The 12536-nt window shown below is 61.9% G+C and overlaps 5 protein-coding genes across 5 annotated transcripts; 4 read left to right on the top strand and 1 right to left on the bottom strand.

Moving 5' to 3' along the window:
• Nucleotides 1-86: 86 nt before the first annotated feature.
• Nucleotides 87-1054, top strand: SDRG_01234 (hypothetical protein; the record flags this gene model as incomplete). The annotated part of the gene is made up of 4 exons (XM_008606751.1): nt 87-460; nt 514-685; nt 729-797; nt 854-1054. 4 exons carry the CDS (start codon nt 87-89, stop codon nt 1052-1054), a joined length of 816 nt encoding a protein of 271 aa, XP_008604973.1.
• Nucleotides 1055-1192: 138 nt separating this feature from the next.
• SDRG_01233 (hypothetical protein) lies at nt 1193-2623 on the top strand (the record flags this gene model as incomplete). The annotated part of the gene is made up of 6 exons (XM_008606750.1): nt 1193-1736; nt 1780-1887; nt 1936-2060; nt 2107-2396; nt 2439-2511; nt 2558-2623. 6 exons carry the CDS (start codon nt 1193-1195, stop codon nt 2621-2623), a joined length of 1206 nt encoding a protein of 401 aa, XP_008604972.1.
• On the bottom strand, nt 2582-3867 carry SDRG_01232 (hypothetical protein). The gene is made up of 2 exons (XM_008606749.1): nt 3500-3867; nt 2582-3448 (listed from the first exon to the last, which is right to left on the bottom strand). The coding sequence occupies exons 1-2, from the start codon at nt 3817-3819 to the stop codon at nt 2656-2658; spliced, it is 1113 nt and encodes a 370-aa protein (XP_008604971.1). The 5' UTR covers nt 3820-3867; the 3' UTR covers nt 2582-2655.
• Nucleotides 3868-4505: 638 nt separating this feature from the next.
• Nucleotides 4506-6406, top strand: SDRG_01231 (hypothetical protein). The gene is made up of 5 exons (XM_008606748.1): nt 4506-4682; nt 4746-4855; nt 4907-5408; nt 5455-5563; nt 5612-6406. Exons 1-5 carry the CDS (start codon nt 4542-4544, stop codon nt 6373-6375), a joined length of 1626 nt encoding a protein of 541 aa, XP_008604970.1. The 5' UTR covers nt 4506-4541; the 3' UTR covers nt 6376-6406.
• A 271-nt stretch (nt 6407-6677) lies between these two features.
• SDRG_01230 (hypothetical protein) lies at nt 6678-12210 on the top strand. The gene is made up of 5 exons (XM_008606747.1): nt 6678-6761; nt 6879-7178; nt 7222-7826; nt 7880-8521; nt 8569-12210. Exons 1-5 carry the CDS (start codon nt 6740-6742, stop codon nt 12058-12060), a joined length of 5061 nt encoding a protein of 1686 aa, XP_008604969.1. The 5' UTR covers nt 6678-6739; the 3' UTR covers nt 12061-12210.
• The last annotated feature ends 326 nt before the right edge of the window (nt 12211-12536 follow it).

The raw sequence follows: 12536 nt of genomic DNA, 5'->3' as shown, positions 1-12536 counted from the left end.
GGCCATCGAATCTATCGGCTGCATTTGAAAATGACTCGGTTAACGTACCGCTGCGTGCATTTAGTCAGGATCTAAACGGCGCCAAAATGGGCAATCGATTCAGTTGGCGCCGCAAGAAGAAGGTCAAGGTCGAAGCGCCTGCGCCAACGGACGTCCCCGCAGAGCCTGAGGTCCCGCCGCCAGAAGTTGTGCTTCCGGAAGACGATGGCTCGTCGTTCTGGTCGTCGGCCTTTGGTTTCAAATCTGGTGAGGCCAAAGCTGCGATCCCGCCTCTCGACGTGTCAAATGTGCGGCGAGGCAACCCGAACGAAGTCTCGACCGACGAATTACACGACGTCCTTCAAGTGAGCTTGGAGCTCGAGCAGCGACTCTTGGCGCAGGACGCGTGCGAGAACAAGGCGCACGTGCACTTCAACCTGGGCTTGACGTACATGGCTCTAGCGCGGCGCACCAACGCATGGTACTTGCCAGCATCACAGAGGGTGAAGCACGGACGGTGGCACATTTGTGTAGCGAGCAGTTTCGATGCGCGGTGGTCGAGGACCCGACGTACGGCCGGGCTTACACGCATCTCGCCCACACGCTCTTGCAGGATGGTGCTCCATCTGCTGCGACGCTTGAAGCTGTCGTCAACTACCTCGAGCTCGCGATCGTCCACGACAATACCGAGGTGCGCGAGAACCAGGTAGGCGAATGACTTTAGTATTGCGTTCGTCGACGGCCTGCAGATCCTGCTCGCCGAAGTGCACCACCTCCAAGGCGACTTCGCCAATGCACTGCGCGTGTACAGCACGATTGTACGTTCATGTGCACGCCTTGATCGCAGTGAGCTAACGATGCATCTATGCGATAGGATCGCATTGACGACGAGTGGCAGAACACGTTGCATCGCGCTGCCTGCCACTGGGCGTCCCGCGAATTCGCAGAGAGCATGGCGCTGCTGACCACGCTCGCCTCGTGTGCCTATACGACGGGCGATGTTCCGAACAAGCGGGTTGTGCTGGCCGACGTCCATGGCTTGCTCCTGCGCCCATCGATCGTCGCGGCCAGCTAAAGATCGACGATGGGCTAAAGTCCAGTGATGTCGAACGGTGCGATTTAAAAAAGAAACTAGCTTTTGTATGCGTGGTCTGAGTCGAGGAAATAAAAATTCGGTCAGAATTTCACAAAGCGTCACGCAGCCCGGTCGCCGATGGTCCACGCGTCTGTCTTCGCCGAGCCGCCGCTGGGCGTGCGACGAACCGCTGACGCAGCAGCACCTGCTGGCGCCAAGCGGCCGGACGACGCCGCAGCGCCTGGGCAGCTCTGGGTCGAGCACGTGCACTTTCCGACGATCAAGAAAACGACCAGCACGCCCGAGTCCTTTCGGGGCATGAAGCGGCAGACGTCGTCGCGCGTGCTCCAAGAGCTGCGCAGTGCCAACCGCGTCGTGCAGGACCAGCTCGATGACTTTCGGCGGAAGCTCCTCGAGCTCGACCAATGGATCGCGCACGGAGTCACCGAGACTGTGCTCGAGACGCCGTCCGCTGTGCACGCAAAACGAAAGACAAAGCGCTCGCACAAGCGATCACATCATGCCGGCCACGTCACGAGCGAGCCTATTGTATCTGCGCCGGCGCTTGCAGCGACAGCCGCGGTGGCAGCAATACCCTGCAAGCAGCCACGGACCGAAGGCGATGGCGTAATACCACCGCCGCCGAGCGATCCAAACCTCGGCGACACGCAAGCAGCACCAGGTAGCATGCTCTTTCGCCTTATCTTGACGAACCGAGTGTGTAGACGATGCGCCATGTACGACCACGGGCTGCTGGCAGTTCCTCCACGACTTTGGTTTTTTCAAACACCTCTCGTCGCTCGAGGTCGACCGCGCCCTCGAAATTGAGCATCGTACGTCGGTCGTCTTCTCCGCACCGTGGACACATGTCGATGGTGTAGCAAGGGTATCCAGTCCCTTGGAGCCCGCGACAGACTCGGACGACGGCTCGACATCCTCGTTGGCGTCGTCCGACCGTCCCGTGCTCCTCGACAAGCTGTCGCCGCCAACCGACTGTCTCACGAGCGTACGCAACCTCGCATCGAGAGCACATGACTGACCAAGGTGTGTAGCGACTTCTCGGTGCCCTAGTGGAAGAAGGCGAGCACGACGAGGCGTCGGACGTCGACTGCAAACCACTCGAGACGCCAGCCAGCTTCCACGTCGATGTGGACGAGGCCAACGTCTTCTTGCGCAAGGAGCTCGAGGCCATTGGGGTCTTGGACGCTGACGACGATGCGGCGGTCGCCCGAGACGACGACGAGGTGAGCGTTGAGCTCCGCAAGTGCGAGCAGGAGCTTGCGCGCCACCTCCTTGCCACCAACCAGCGCAAGAGCGCCCTTTACCGCGTGCTCCAAGCAAGGTACGATACAAACATGGCTGGTCGCCTCAGCAACATGCGTAGGGCCGAGACCAACACGTCGGCCGAGGACCACGCGACGCTCAAACAGTACCACAAGCTCCAGCGCAAGCGGCAGGTAGTCGTCGTCATTGTCATGGCGCGAGCGACAAGCAATGGTGTAGGACGCCAAGCGAAAACGCAAGCAGTCGGGCAAGAAGCACCACAAGCAGCAGAAGCGCCAGGTCTAGTTAATAAAATGGACGTTCTTTATACACGCCTCTTACTGGCCGAGCGGCGGAAAGTCGTCGGTGCACGTGAGGTTGGGCTTCTCGAGAGTCCGCTGCATCGGTCGCGGCGCAAAGCCCGAGTAGCTCCGCGGCGGCGGTTGCTGGTAGTAGCTGTTCGGCGGTGGGGGCGGCCGGTACGCACTCGCATCGCCTCGACTGTACTCGTTGGTCGGGTCCAGAACCGGCCGCGGCGCATAGTACCCGACCGGCGACGGCTGGTGCTGGTGGTACGTCGGCGGCGCTCGGTACGGCGTTCGGTGCCGCGTAAAGTCCGGATCGTTGAGTTCTTGCTCGCGGTTGCGCCACGTCACTTTGCTCTCTTTCCAGTTTTGCGGCCGCGGCTTCTCGGGCTGCTTGGCGGCTTTGGTCGGCGCTGCTTTGGCCGGCGCGTCGGCCGTCTCGCCAAAGATGCGCGCGCGAGCTTCGGCATACGCCTTTTCGCGGTCTTCGAGGTTCCGCGACCGTGCGTCGGCGCCCGGCGTCTTGGCGTGCTTCTTCTGTTTGTCATTGTTGGTCTTGCGCGTCATGATCTTGGGCGCGATCGTGTGGTGGTGCGGCGGCTGCGGCTGGTTCTGCTCGGCCGAGAGGTCGATAAAGAGGACGGGCGGCACGGCGCAGCGCGGTGTCCGAAAGAGCGTGACAACCCGCGCCGCGCTCCCAGCGTCAAAGCCGCCAGCGTACGGGTTGTAATCTCCTGTTTCGTGCTCGAGAAAGCAACGGTCGGCGAGTCGATGCACGATCAGCCGGTGGTACGATGAGAGCGGCGGAAACACGAGTTGCATCTCCCTAGAAGCACCCCAATATGTGAGCGCGACCAGAAGGGGCATGAGGGCATACCGGCCGGCGCGGATGAAGCTGACGATCTGATCTTCAAACTTGAGTAGCGTCAAGCGCTCGCGAGGGTTCTCGAGCGCACCGACCAAGACAGGGTCGAGTGGGCCAGAAGATGACGCAGCAGAGACGGCCGCGGCGCCACCGCGGCTCACAGGGCTCGACAGCGTCGCCGTCGTGGCGCCATCGTTGGACGGCGGGTCGTTTTTGGGCACGTGGATCTGCATGCTCGAGAGCTTCTTGGCTACCTCTTCCTCAGCCACGTGCTCCCAGCTATCGTCGGCGCGAGCCATGCTCGTCGGCGGCTGCTCGCGGTGCTCTGCCATCGATCGCTCCTGCCTCAGCCGGAGGATTTGTTGCTAGAGTGGATGCGCGCATACAAATCTCAAGCTTGTTTTCGGCCCGTGTATTAAATTCGTATAATTTCGGACCGACCAATCACGATTGGCCAGTCCGGATAACCTCGCCGATCGCACAGCGAGCAGCCACCTCGAAGCGGAGGGCAGCGGCCAGTATGGTGGCGACTAGCAACAAGCTCTAGACTGCGGCTGCGAGCACGTCGGTCTTGGGCGCCACAGAGCTGCACAGCCAAGACTAGACATCTCATGGCTCGTTGACTGAGGTGCGAGATGTGCGCCTGTGCCAGCGCTTTCGGATGATGTCTCTTCGGGGCAGAACTCTGGTATGTAGAGTATTGGTGTTGCTACATGCTTGGGCTGCGATGGGACGGCGCCGGCAGTTGCTCCATGGACATTCGCGATTGGTCCGCGATCGATCGTCTACCTCGTAAGAAGCCTCTATAAATGTGCTTGCGCGTCAATGGCTTTGACGCAGTATGCTCTTCTCGGTGCTCATAACGTTGCATATGAACGAACCTCCTTCTGTCTCGTCGTCGCTGTCGTGGCACGCTGTGGACGCTCGCCGTCTTTCCACCAATCAGCACAGGGGTTTGGTCTGAAATTAGTGTATGTCGATTCTCTGATTGGTTATTGGATGCTGCAGATTGGTTGGTCTAACCAAAAGCCGAGTGTTCATCGATCTTAGCAGCATGAGCGACAGCGAGGTGGTTGACGAGCGCCGGGCGCCCAAGCGCCTTGGCCAGGACATGAAGCCGACGAACGTCAAGAAGCCCAAGACGAAGAACGTCGGCAAGTACCTGCGCCCTGCGCCGGAAGGCCGCGTCATCCACGTACGCCCCATTTTCTGTCGCTATGATTCTGGACCCAAGCTCATGTATGGTCATGGCCTACAGAACACGTCCGATAAGAAGCTCAAGTCGGAGCTAAAGCGCAGCGACAAGAAGTTCTCGGAAGCGGCGTTGCAGGCGGCGAAGGCCGAGATCCTCCTGCCCGAAGAATCGGGGTACACACAAGCATGATGACTTCAACCCCAATGCTCATGCAAAACGCGTAGGATCATGGTCGCAGAAGGCCTCGAGAAGACGCATCGATTCACGCAGGCGCAGCTCGCAGACCATGTCGACATCAACACGGCCAACAAGATCTTCGACTTGAACCTCGACACGTTTGGGCCTTACAAGATCGACTACACGCGGAACGGCCGTAACTTGATCCTCGGCGGCGCCAAGGGCCACATTGCCGTGTTTGACGCGCTGCGCATGAACCTCGGCTGCGAGTTCCACGTCAAGGAGTCGGTCCGCGACGTCAAGTTCCTCCACAACAACTCGCTCTTTGCTGTCGCGCAAAAGAAGTACGCGTACATTTACGACCACACGGGCGCCGAGGCGCACTGCCTCCGCACCATGAGCGACCCGAAGGCGCTCGAGTTCCTTCCGTACCACTTCCTCCTCGCGTGCGTGGGCGGCGGCGGCATCCTCTCGTACAACGACGTGACGACGGGGACGCAAATCGCCAACCACAAGACGAAGCTCGGCATGTGCGACGTCATGGTCCAGGTGCGTCCGGCTCGCCATCTCCCAGCGTTGCGACCGTCTTGCGTAGAACAAGCACAACGCCGTCATCAACCTCGGTCACGCGAGCGGCATCGTGACGCTTTGGACGCCCAACCTCAACGAAGCGGTCGTCAAGATCAAGTGCCACGACGGCCCGGGTACGACGATTTGACTTTGCGCGACGACTCATGCTGACATGCGCCTAGTCCGCGCTCTCGCGGTGGACCGCAGCGGCAAGTACCTCGTGAGCACGGGCAGCGACCACAAGATGCGCGTGTTTGACCTCCGCACGTACAAGCAGCTGCACCAGTACTACCTCCGCGGCATCGCCGAGACGATCGATGTCAGCGACCGCGGCATGGTGGCCGTGGGCTATGGCCCGAACGTCGAGGTGTGGCACAACGCGCTGACGACCAAGGCGCAGGCGCCGTACATGACGCACCGCATGCCGGCACGCCAGGCGACGAGCCTCCGCTTCCGGCCGTACGAAGATGTGCTGTCGATTGGCCACTCCAAGGGGCTTGCCAACATTATCGTGCCGGGCGCCGGTGAGCCCAACTTTGACTCGTTCGAAGCCAACCCGTTCGAGAGCACCAAGCAGCGCCGCGAGACCGAGATCAAGTCGCTCCTCGAGAAGCTCCGCCCTGAGATGATCACGCTCAACCCGATGGCGATCGGCCGCATCGACGCCAACGCCAACGACGAACATACGTCAAAGATGGAGACCATGTACAAGGCCAACAACGAGGAGGCCGCGGGCAAGCCCAAGAAGAAGATGCGCGGCAAGAACCGCCCGTCGCGCAAGCTCCGCAAGAAGCAGCAAAACGTCGTCGACATTGAAAAGCAGAAGTACCGCGACGCGCTCGAGACGAAGGCCAAGGACGAAGCCAAGGCCAACGCGGACAAGCAGTGGAAGGACAAGGTCGAGAGCGCGCCGACGGCGCTCAACCGCTTCTACAAGAAACCATAATCTATGTACTACACCACCTTCGCACCTTGCACGCCAGCGTTCCCGAGACAGGAGGCGACCTGCCACATCCGCAACGCGCCTTGGCTGCGGAATCCTTATCCTTGTACCTCGAGCCCTAGAACAGGTGCGCGCCATGCTAGACCCTAGGAGAAGCCCACCACGGAAGCGAGCACGGGCGAGTCGTCGGCGAACGGCCATGGCGGCGTCGATACGCCAGCCTGCTGCGGGCTGCGGCGCCTGGCTGCGTGAGATCGAGGCAACCGTATCCGGAATTTCCGGAAAAGTCGAAAATATGGGATGCAAGCGCATTGGTGTTGTTCTTCCCGAGGGTCCTCGTCGCCACGAACCATCGGGCGACGGAAGCATGGCGGAGAGAGCAGATGGAGGTACGAAGACGCCAAGACGTCGTCCGTGAGGATGGCAATGCGTTCGACCTCGCGTTCGCCGGCCATGGGCCTCCAGGCCTCGCCAACGCGTCGATGCTCATGCGCTTCCGTGGATAGACCTCGTCGCGGGCAAGAAGCGACGGGCACAGGACGCCGATAAGGGCGCAGGACCGTGGCCGCCGACCGCTGTGAGCGCTGGGCCGGCGTTCGTGCCGAAAGTGCGGCTCGGCAAGCGGTACCAAGCGACGATTCCGCCGCTGCAGTCGGCGAGCGACGGCGCCGCGACGACCGCGCGGGCTCGGAGAGCCGACGACGACGACGACGAGAACGACGACGGCGACATCGAGATGGACCCGAGCTCGGTGAGCGCGAGCCCGAGCATCCCCCACCAGGTGTATTCGATGGCTGCGCTCAAAGGTACCACTCTTCTATCCGACCGACGCGCTGAGCGTGACGACAGGCGACAAGCACGTCGACAAGTACATCAAGTTTGCGACCTCGCTTTGCAACGGGTACATGCATGGCACGGTGCACGCGACGACCGCAAACGCGCTCTCGTACCTGCACCGCCACGGCAACGACCCGGTCTCGGCCGCCTGCCACCTCTACGCCGCCCACGGCTTTGCCATGCTGCCCGAGCCGCGCGCGACGGACGACGCAAACGCGAAAAAGTCGCAAAAGGCCAAGATCCAAGAGTGGATGGTCCGCGCGCTCACGGTCATTGGCCACGACGTCATCGACGACACAAGCGTGCGCGAGATGCAGGAGCTCGTCCGGTCGTGCCCGCCGTCCGAAGCCGAAAGCAAGGAGCTGTACGTTCTCAAGGCGACGCTCCAGCGCGTCGACGACTGGCAGCAAGCGTGCGTGGATCTCGGCGGGCGCAAGTGCACGGTGGCCGACATCCAAGCGTTGCTGTACACGGCCAAGGACCTCCGCTGCGTCTTGTCGGAGCGCGACGTGCTCAGCGCGCGTGTCGCTGCGTTCGAAGACGCCAAGAGCAGCCTCTTTAAAACAATGTACGACCGTCCGAAAGGTCGCAAGATGGTCAAGATCGATCTGCGCACGGTACCGCTTGTATCTACCCCGTGCATAAGATCTGACCGCACATATATCGGTAGCTCAAGGAGCTCCTTGGTCATGTACAGCAGTACGCGATCCACTTTGGCCAAGAAGACACCCTCGAGCGCATCATCTCGGACGCCGAGGATCTGGAGGCGCAGATCTCGTCGCTTTTGGCGATGGAGAAGGTGAGCGTGCCGGCCATCCGGGACATTCTCGCTCGTGTCGAGGGGGTCCCCGTCGACCTGCAGAGCATCGTCGAGCCGCTGAAATCCAAGATGGTGTCGGCGCAAAAGTGGCTCGAGCGCGCGCGCAAGTGCATTCCGCCGACAAAGCGGCAGTCGTCGCGCAACATGCAAGAGGCCGGTCGGTCCAAGATGGACCTTTCGACGGTCCACGACCTCGTTAAGAACGCGCCGATTGACGACCAGTCGTCCGAGATGCAGGAGATGGAGGACCTCCTCGCGTACGCCGACGAGTGGTCGTCCCGCGTACAGAGTGCGATTGCCGACGCAAACGTCGCCACCATCTCGGTGGACGCGCTTCGCGAACTCTTGGACGAAGGCCATGACATGCCTGTCGTCATGGAGCAGACGTCCCACCTCGCTGCCATCATCGAAGGCCGCGAGTGGGTCGACGAAGCCACACAAGCGTTGGCCGAGAAGAGCTCGCTCGACCGCCTCCGCCACATCATCAAAGACGTATGCTTCTCATGCTTGGGTCCTCTGGACTCATCCGCATTCTGTAGGCACAAAAGCTACGGAAGCGCATGCACCCCACGAGCCGCGAGCTCTGGAAGCCGAGCGTCGAAGCCGAGATGCTAGTGTGCATCGAGCAAGCGGATGCTTGGCTCTCGGAATTGCACGAGCTCCTAGGATCCGCGACGTGTGCGCGCCTCTTTGCTGGCGAGTCGAGTCGGGTCAAGGGACCAAAGCACACAGTGGCCACCAAACCGTCGGTCGCTGCTGTCCAAGCCAAGCTCAGCGAAGCCACCTCGTTGCGCGTCGACGTCAGCGCGTACATTGAGCCGCTCGAAGGCCTTCTCGGAAAATGTGCCGAGCTCGAAGCGCTCTGTGCAGCGAGCCTCGACACCACGGACGGCGACCAGGCGTTCCAAAAAGCCTTGGCGGCGCTCGAGGCTTTGGACGCCTTTGCGTGCTACGTCGCCAAGACGGACGACCTGCGCGCTGCCGTCGTCACGTCACGGGATTGGCTCACGCGCGTGCGCGCCATCTGCAATGCCAAGCAAGTGTCGGGCCGGCGCCTCACGAAGCGCAGCAGCACCTCTGGCAACGACCACGGCGTCAGCGCCGACGTGCTCATGGCGCTCCAAGCGCAGTGCGACTCGCTCGTGTACCGTTTCCCTGACGACGAAGCCGCCCTCGCCGCCGAGATGGCCGCGTCAGTGACGTGGCAAGCGCGCGTGCAAGATTGGTTTACCGACAGCGTCCCGTCGCTGCTCGCCGCGTGCGATACGTTGCGCTCGATGGACACGCAGTACGTGGCGGCTCGGCGTGCGTCGTGGGACCGTCTGCAGCTACGCATTGCGGCCGCACCGTCGTCGCCGCTCCAAGCTGCTGTGAGCAACGCTGCCGAAATGACGGAAGAGAACCAGGACATGGAGGACAAGGTCGACGTCCGCTGTGACGCGACGCCGGTGCCCATGATTGCGCACACCACGGAGCTGCCGTCGCTCGACTCGTCGATCGTGGTCGACATTGTGCGCATTCTCTCGGGCACGCGTCAGAAAGAGTCGAGTGACGCGGCGACGTCAACGGTCGACTGGCGTCCAATTGCAGACGCGATCGAGACGGGCCTCGGGTACATTGCAGCCCTCGAGACGCGGGTCAAGGACGACGAGCCCGAAGTTGAGACGAGCGACGCTGAGAAGGATGCCGTCCACATCGTCGAAGCGGCGGCCGCGCGTGCACTCGAGCTCCTCGGGCAGTCGAATGCGAGCATTGCGACGACCGAGGCGTCCATGCTGCAGGCTCTGGTCAAGGCGCTCGACTGGTTCAGCGATGCCCGCGCCGTTATCCAAGGCGAGAACGTGCACACGCTGACCAAGATCGTCGAGACTGGTAGTGCGCTCATGGCCTCGAGCTCGCTCCCGTCGTCGCACTTGTGGAATGCAAGCCTCTTTTGGCCGCTGCCGCTGCTCGAAACGCAGCGCACCGACACGCAAGCGTGGATCACATCGCTCGAGTCGCGACTCAACAGCAACGCATTCCCGCTCCAGGACGTCGAGACAGCGATCGCGCAGGCGGACGCGCTTCAGGCGGACGACCGCGTGCTCTGGGTCGAGCTCAAGAAGACAAAAATGTGGCTGCTCAAAGCGAAAAAGACCCTCAAACCACGGATCTCGACCAGTACACGCATGCCGCTCCATGCTGCGTCGGCACTCGTCGAAGACGGGTCCAAGCTCAAGGTGATTGCGACCGCGTGGAGGCATTTGCACACGCACGTCGTACAAGCGTCGGCGTGGGAAGAGCGACTCAAGGCGTCCGGGCTGGATGCTGGGCACGCCAAGGTCGCCGTCCTCGTCGACCTTCTCCACGAGTACACGACTGGTCGGTTCCTCGTCGACTTTGACATGCACCGCGACGTACTCGTGTCGGCGACGGAGCAGTACTGTATCTGCCGACAGCCGTACGACGGCCTCATGATCGGCTGCGACCTCTGCGACGACTGGTTCCACGATACGTGCATTGGCCTCTCGAAAGAAAAGGCCGAGAAGGTCGAGGACTATGTGTGTCCGTCCTGCGGCCTTCTTCAAGAGCTCAAGCACCTCCTCGACGGGATCGACGGCTCCACCAAGCAGCTGTTTGAGCTTGAGGACAAGGCCCATGAGAAGGCATTTAGCGTCGCGATGCGCAAGGTCAAGAAGGAAGAGCGCGATGTCGACAAGGCGCATGTCGCTGTCATGGAGCTTCAGGCCCAAGTGACGGCGATTGGCCAGCACGTCCAGTACCTTGAGAAGATGCACGAAGAGACTCCGCCCAAGTACCTTCCATCGATCGCGCTGCCGTTTCCGCAGCACCCGTCGCCGACCGGGATGCAGCCCCTGTACAAGGCGTCGTCGTATGCGGCGCCCATGCTCCGGAGTCCGTACCATAACCACGCGTCCGGGTCGTCCATGAGCAGTCTTCCGCCGCTGCAGCCGCTTCCGAGCATCATGGCCAAGACGAACGGCCTCCCGCCACTGCTTGTAGACCACCACAGCAGCATGTACCACCACCACAGCCACCATCCGCCGCACCACCACCCGCCGCACCACCCGCCGCCGCCGCACCACGCACCGATCCAGTCCAAGCCCATGGACGCGGCGCCGAGCGCTTCGGGTACGACGCCGCAAGAAATCGAGCTCACGCGCTTCAAGATGGAGCACTACAAACTCAAGCAGCTGGCGGCCGAAGCCGAAGTGACCCTCGAGAAGGGCAAGGAGCGCGCGGTCGCCGCTCGTGGCGGCATTGAGACGCTCATCTCGAACCGCGACGTGCTCTTGCCGCAGGCGCAGGCGTGGTGGCGCATGGCTTGTGCGCACCTCGCGTCGCTCGTCACCGAGAAGGAGGCGTTTGACCTCAAGCAGCTGCGCGTCGTGGCTTCCATGTGCGAACCGTACAAGGCGACGTTCACCTCGGTGGCGCTCATGCAAAAGGTGCTCGTGACGATTCCGTGGACGGTGGAGGCCGTCTCGCTGCTGCACGGCCACCCCAAGCCGGCGTACGAAGGTCTCGACCGCGTGCTCAGCGAGAGCTCGCACGATCCCAAGGCGCTCTCTGCCCTCCGCGGCGTCCTCACGCGCATGGACGCGTGGGTCTCCAAGACCAAGAAGATCGTGGCCAAGCTCGTCAATACGGGCAAAAAGCTCGAGAACGCCAAGATCCAAGTCGTCCTCAACGAGTACATGAAGCTGCCGCTCACGTGTCCGTGGGGCGCGCGGCTGCAGTCGTTCATGGCCGACGTGGCCGAGTGGGAGGCGTCGGGCGCGACGCCTGTGCTCATGCCGACGCTCTCGATCACGCCGCCGAGCTCCCCGGTTGCGACGGCGCCGAAACGCAAGGCTAAGCCCAGCAGTGGGTCCAATCCCAAGCGCGTCAAGTGCGAAGACGACGTCTCGAAGCGGTCCAAGGCCAAGGCCGCCAAGGCCAAAAAGGCTGAGAGCGCCAAGTGCGGCGACGACGATGCACATATGAGCGACGTAGCCGAAGCGCCGCCTCCGCCACCGAGCGCGCCGTAACCATCTGCGTGTACCGACGACGCGGTCGTGGAAGTGCTCCAAATAATCAAACCTCCGTGTCACCACCACTTGCACTATCAGTGCATGTATAGTAGACCTCATGACCACAGAGTGAGGACCGCGTAATGGAAGCTCATCACTGCAGTCGCAGCCTAGATTGCAGTCGGTCAATCCCTGCCAGAGCTGGCCGATGGTACCTCTTGGGGTTCGCGTTTGGCACCGGGCTTGGCGTCGGCCACTCGCTTCTTGCCGCTCCTGGTCGTATGGCTTGATCGTCTGCTAACGTTAGTGGGGCTCTACATCCCGCCATCACTTGAGCTCATCGTACAGGACGAGGTCACGGACCTGCGCTGTCGCCGGCGGGGCGGTAGCACATGGAGTGCAGGCCGGCAGTTGCCTTCGGTCCCACGACGCTCTTCCCGTGCATCGGCCGCGCTTCCACCCGGTCGTTCTCCTTGTCCAGCGCGCTATCTCGT

This window comes from Saprolegnia diclina (assembly GCF_000281045.1).
Source record: "Saprolegnia diclina VS20 unplaced genomic scaffold supercont1.3, whole genome shotgun sequence".
NCBI lineage: Eukaryota > Oomycota > Saprolegniomycetes > Saprolegniales > Saprolegniaceae > Saprolegnia > Saprolegnia diclina.
Note: the sequence above shows the minus strand (reverse complement) of the source record. Positions and strands in the feature narration are given on the sequence as shown.

What these genes read in the sequence shown, in the direction of transcription:
- SDRG_01232 (XM_008606749.1), bottom strand. Translation starts at nt 3,819, where the DNA reads ATGGCAGAGCACCGCGAGCAGCCGCCGACGAGCATGGCTCGCGCCGAC. An exon ending in AGCTTCATCCGCGCCGGCCG is followed by an intron (nt 3,449 to 3,499) that starts GTATGCCCTCAT and finishes GGGTGCTTCTAG; the next exon opens with GGAGATGCAACTCGTGTTTC.
- SDRG_01231 (XM_008606748.1), top strand. Translation starts at nt 4,542, where the DNA reads ATGAGCGACAGCGAGGTGGTTGACGAGCGCCGGGCGCCCAAGCGCCTT. An exon ending in CTCCTGCCCGAAGAATCGGG is followed by an intron (nt 4,856 to 4,906) that starts GTACACACAAGC and finishes CAAAACGCGTAG; the next exon opens with GATCATGGTCGCAGAAGGCC. An exon ending in CAAGTGCCACGACGGCCCGG is followed by an intron (nt 5,564 to 5,611) that starts GTACGACGATTT and finishes ACATGCGCCTAG; the next exon opens with TCCGCGCTCTCGCGGTGGAC.
- SDRG_01230 (XM_008606747.1), top strand. Translation starts at nt 6,740, where the DNA reads ATGGCGGAGAGAGCAGATGGAG. An exon ending in GGCGGAGAGAGCAGATGGAG is followed by an intron (nt 6,762 to 6,878) that starts GTACGAAGACGC and finishes TTCCGTGGATAG; the next exon opens with ACCTCGTCGCGGGCAAGAAG. An exon ending in TCAAGATCGATCTGCGCACG is followed by an intron (nt 7,827 to 7,879) that starts GTACCGCTTGTA and finishes ATATATCGGTAG; the next exon opens with CTCAAGGAGCTCCTTGGTCA.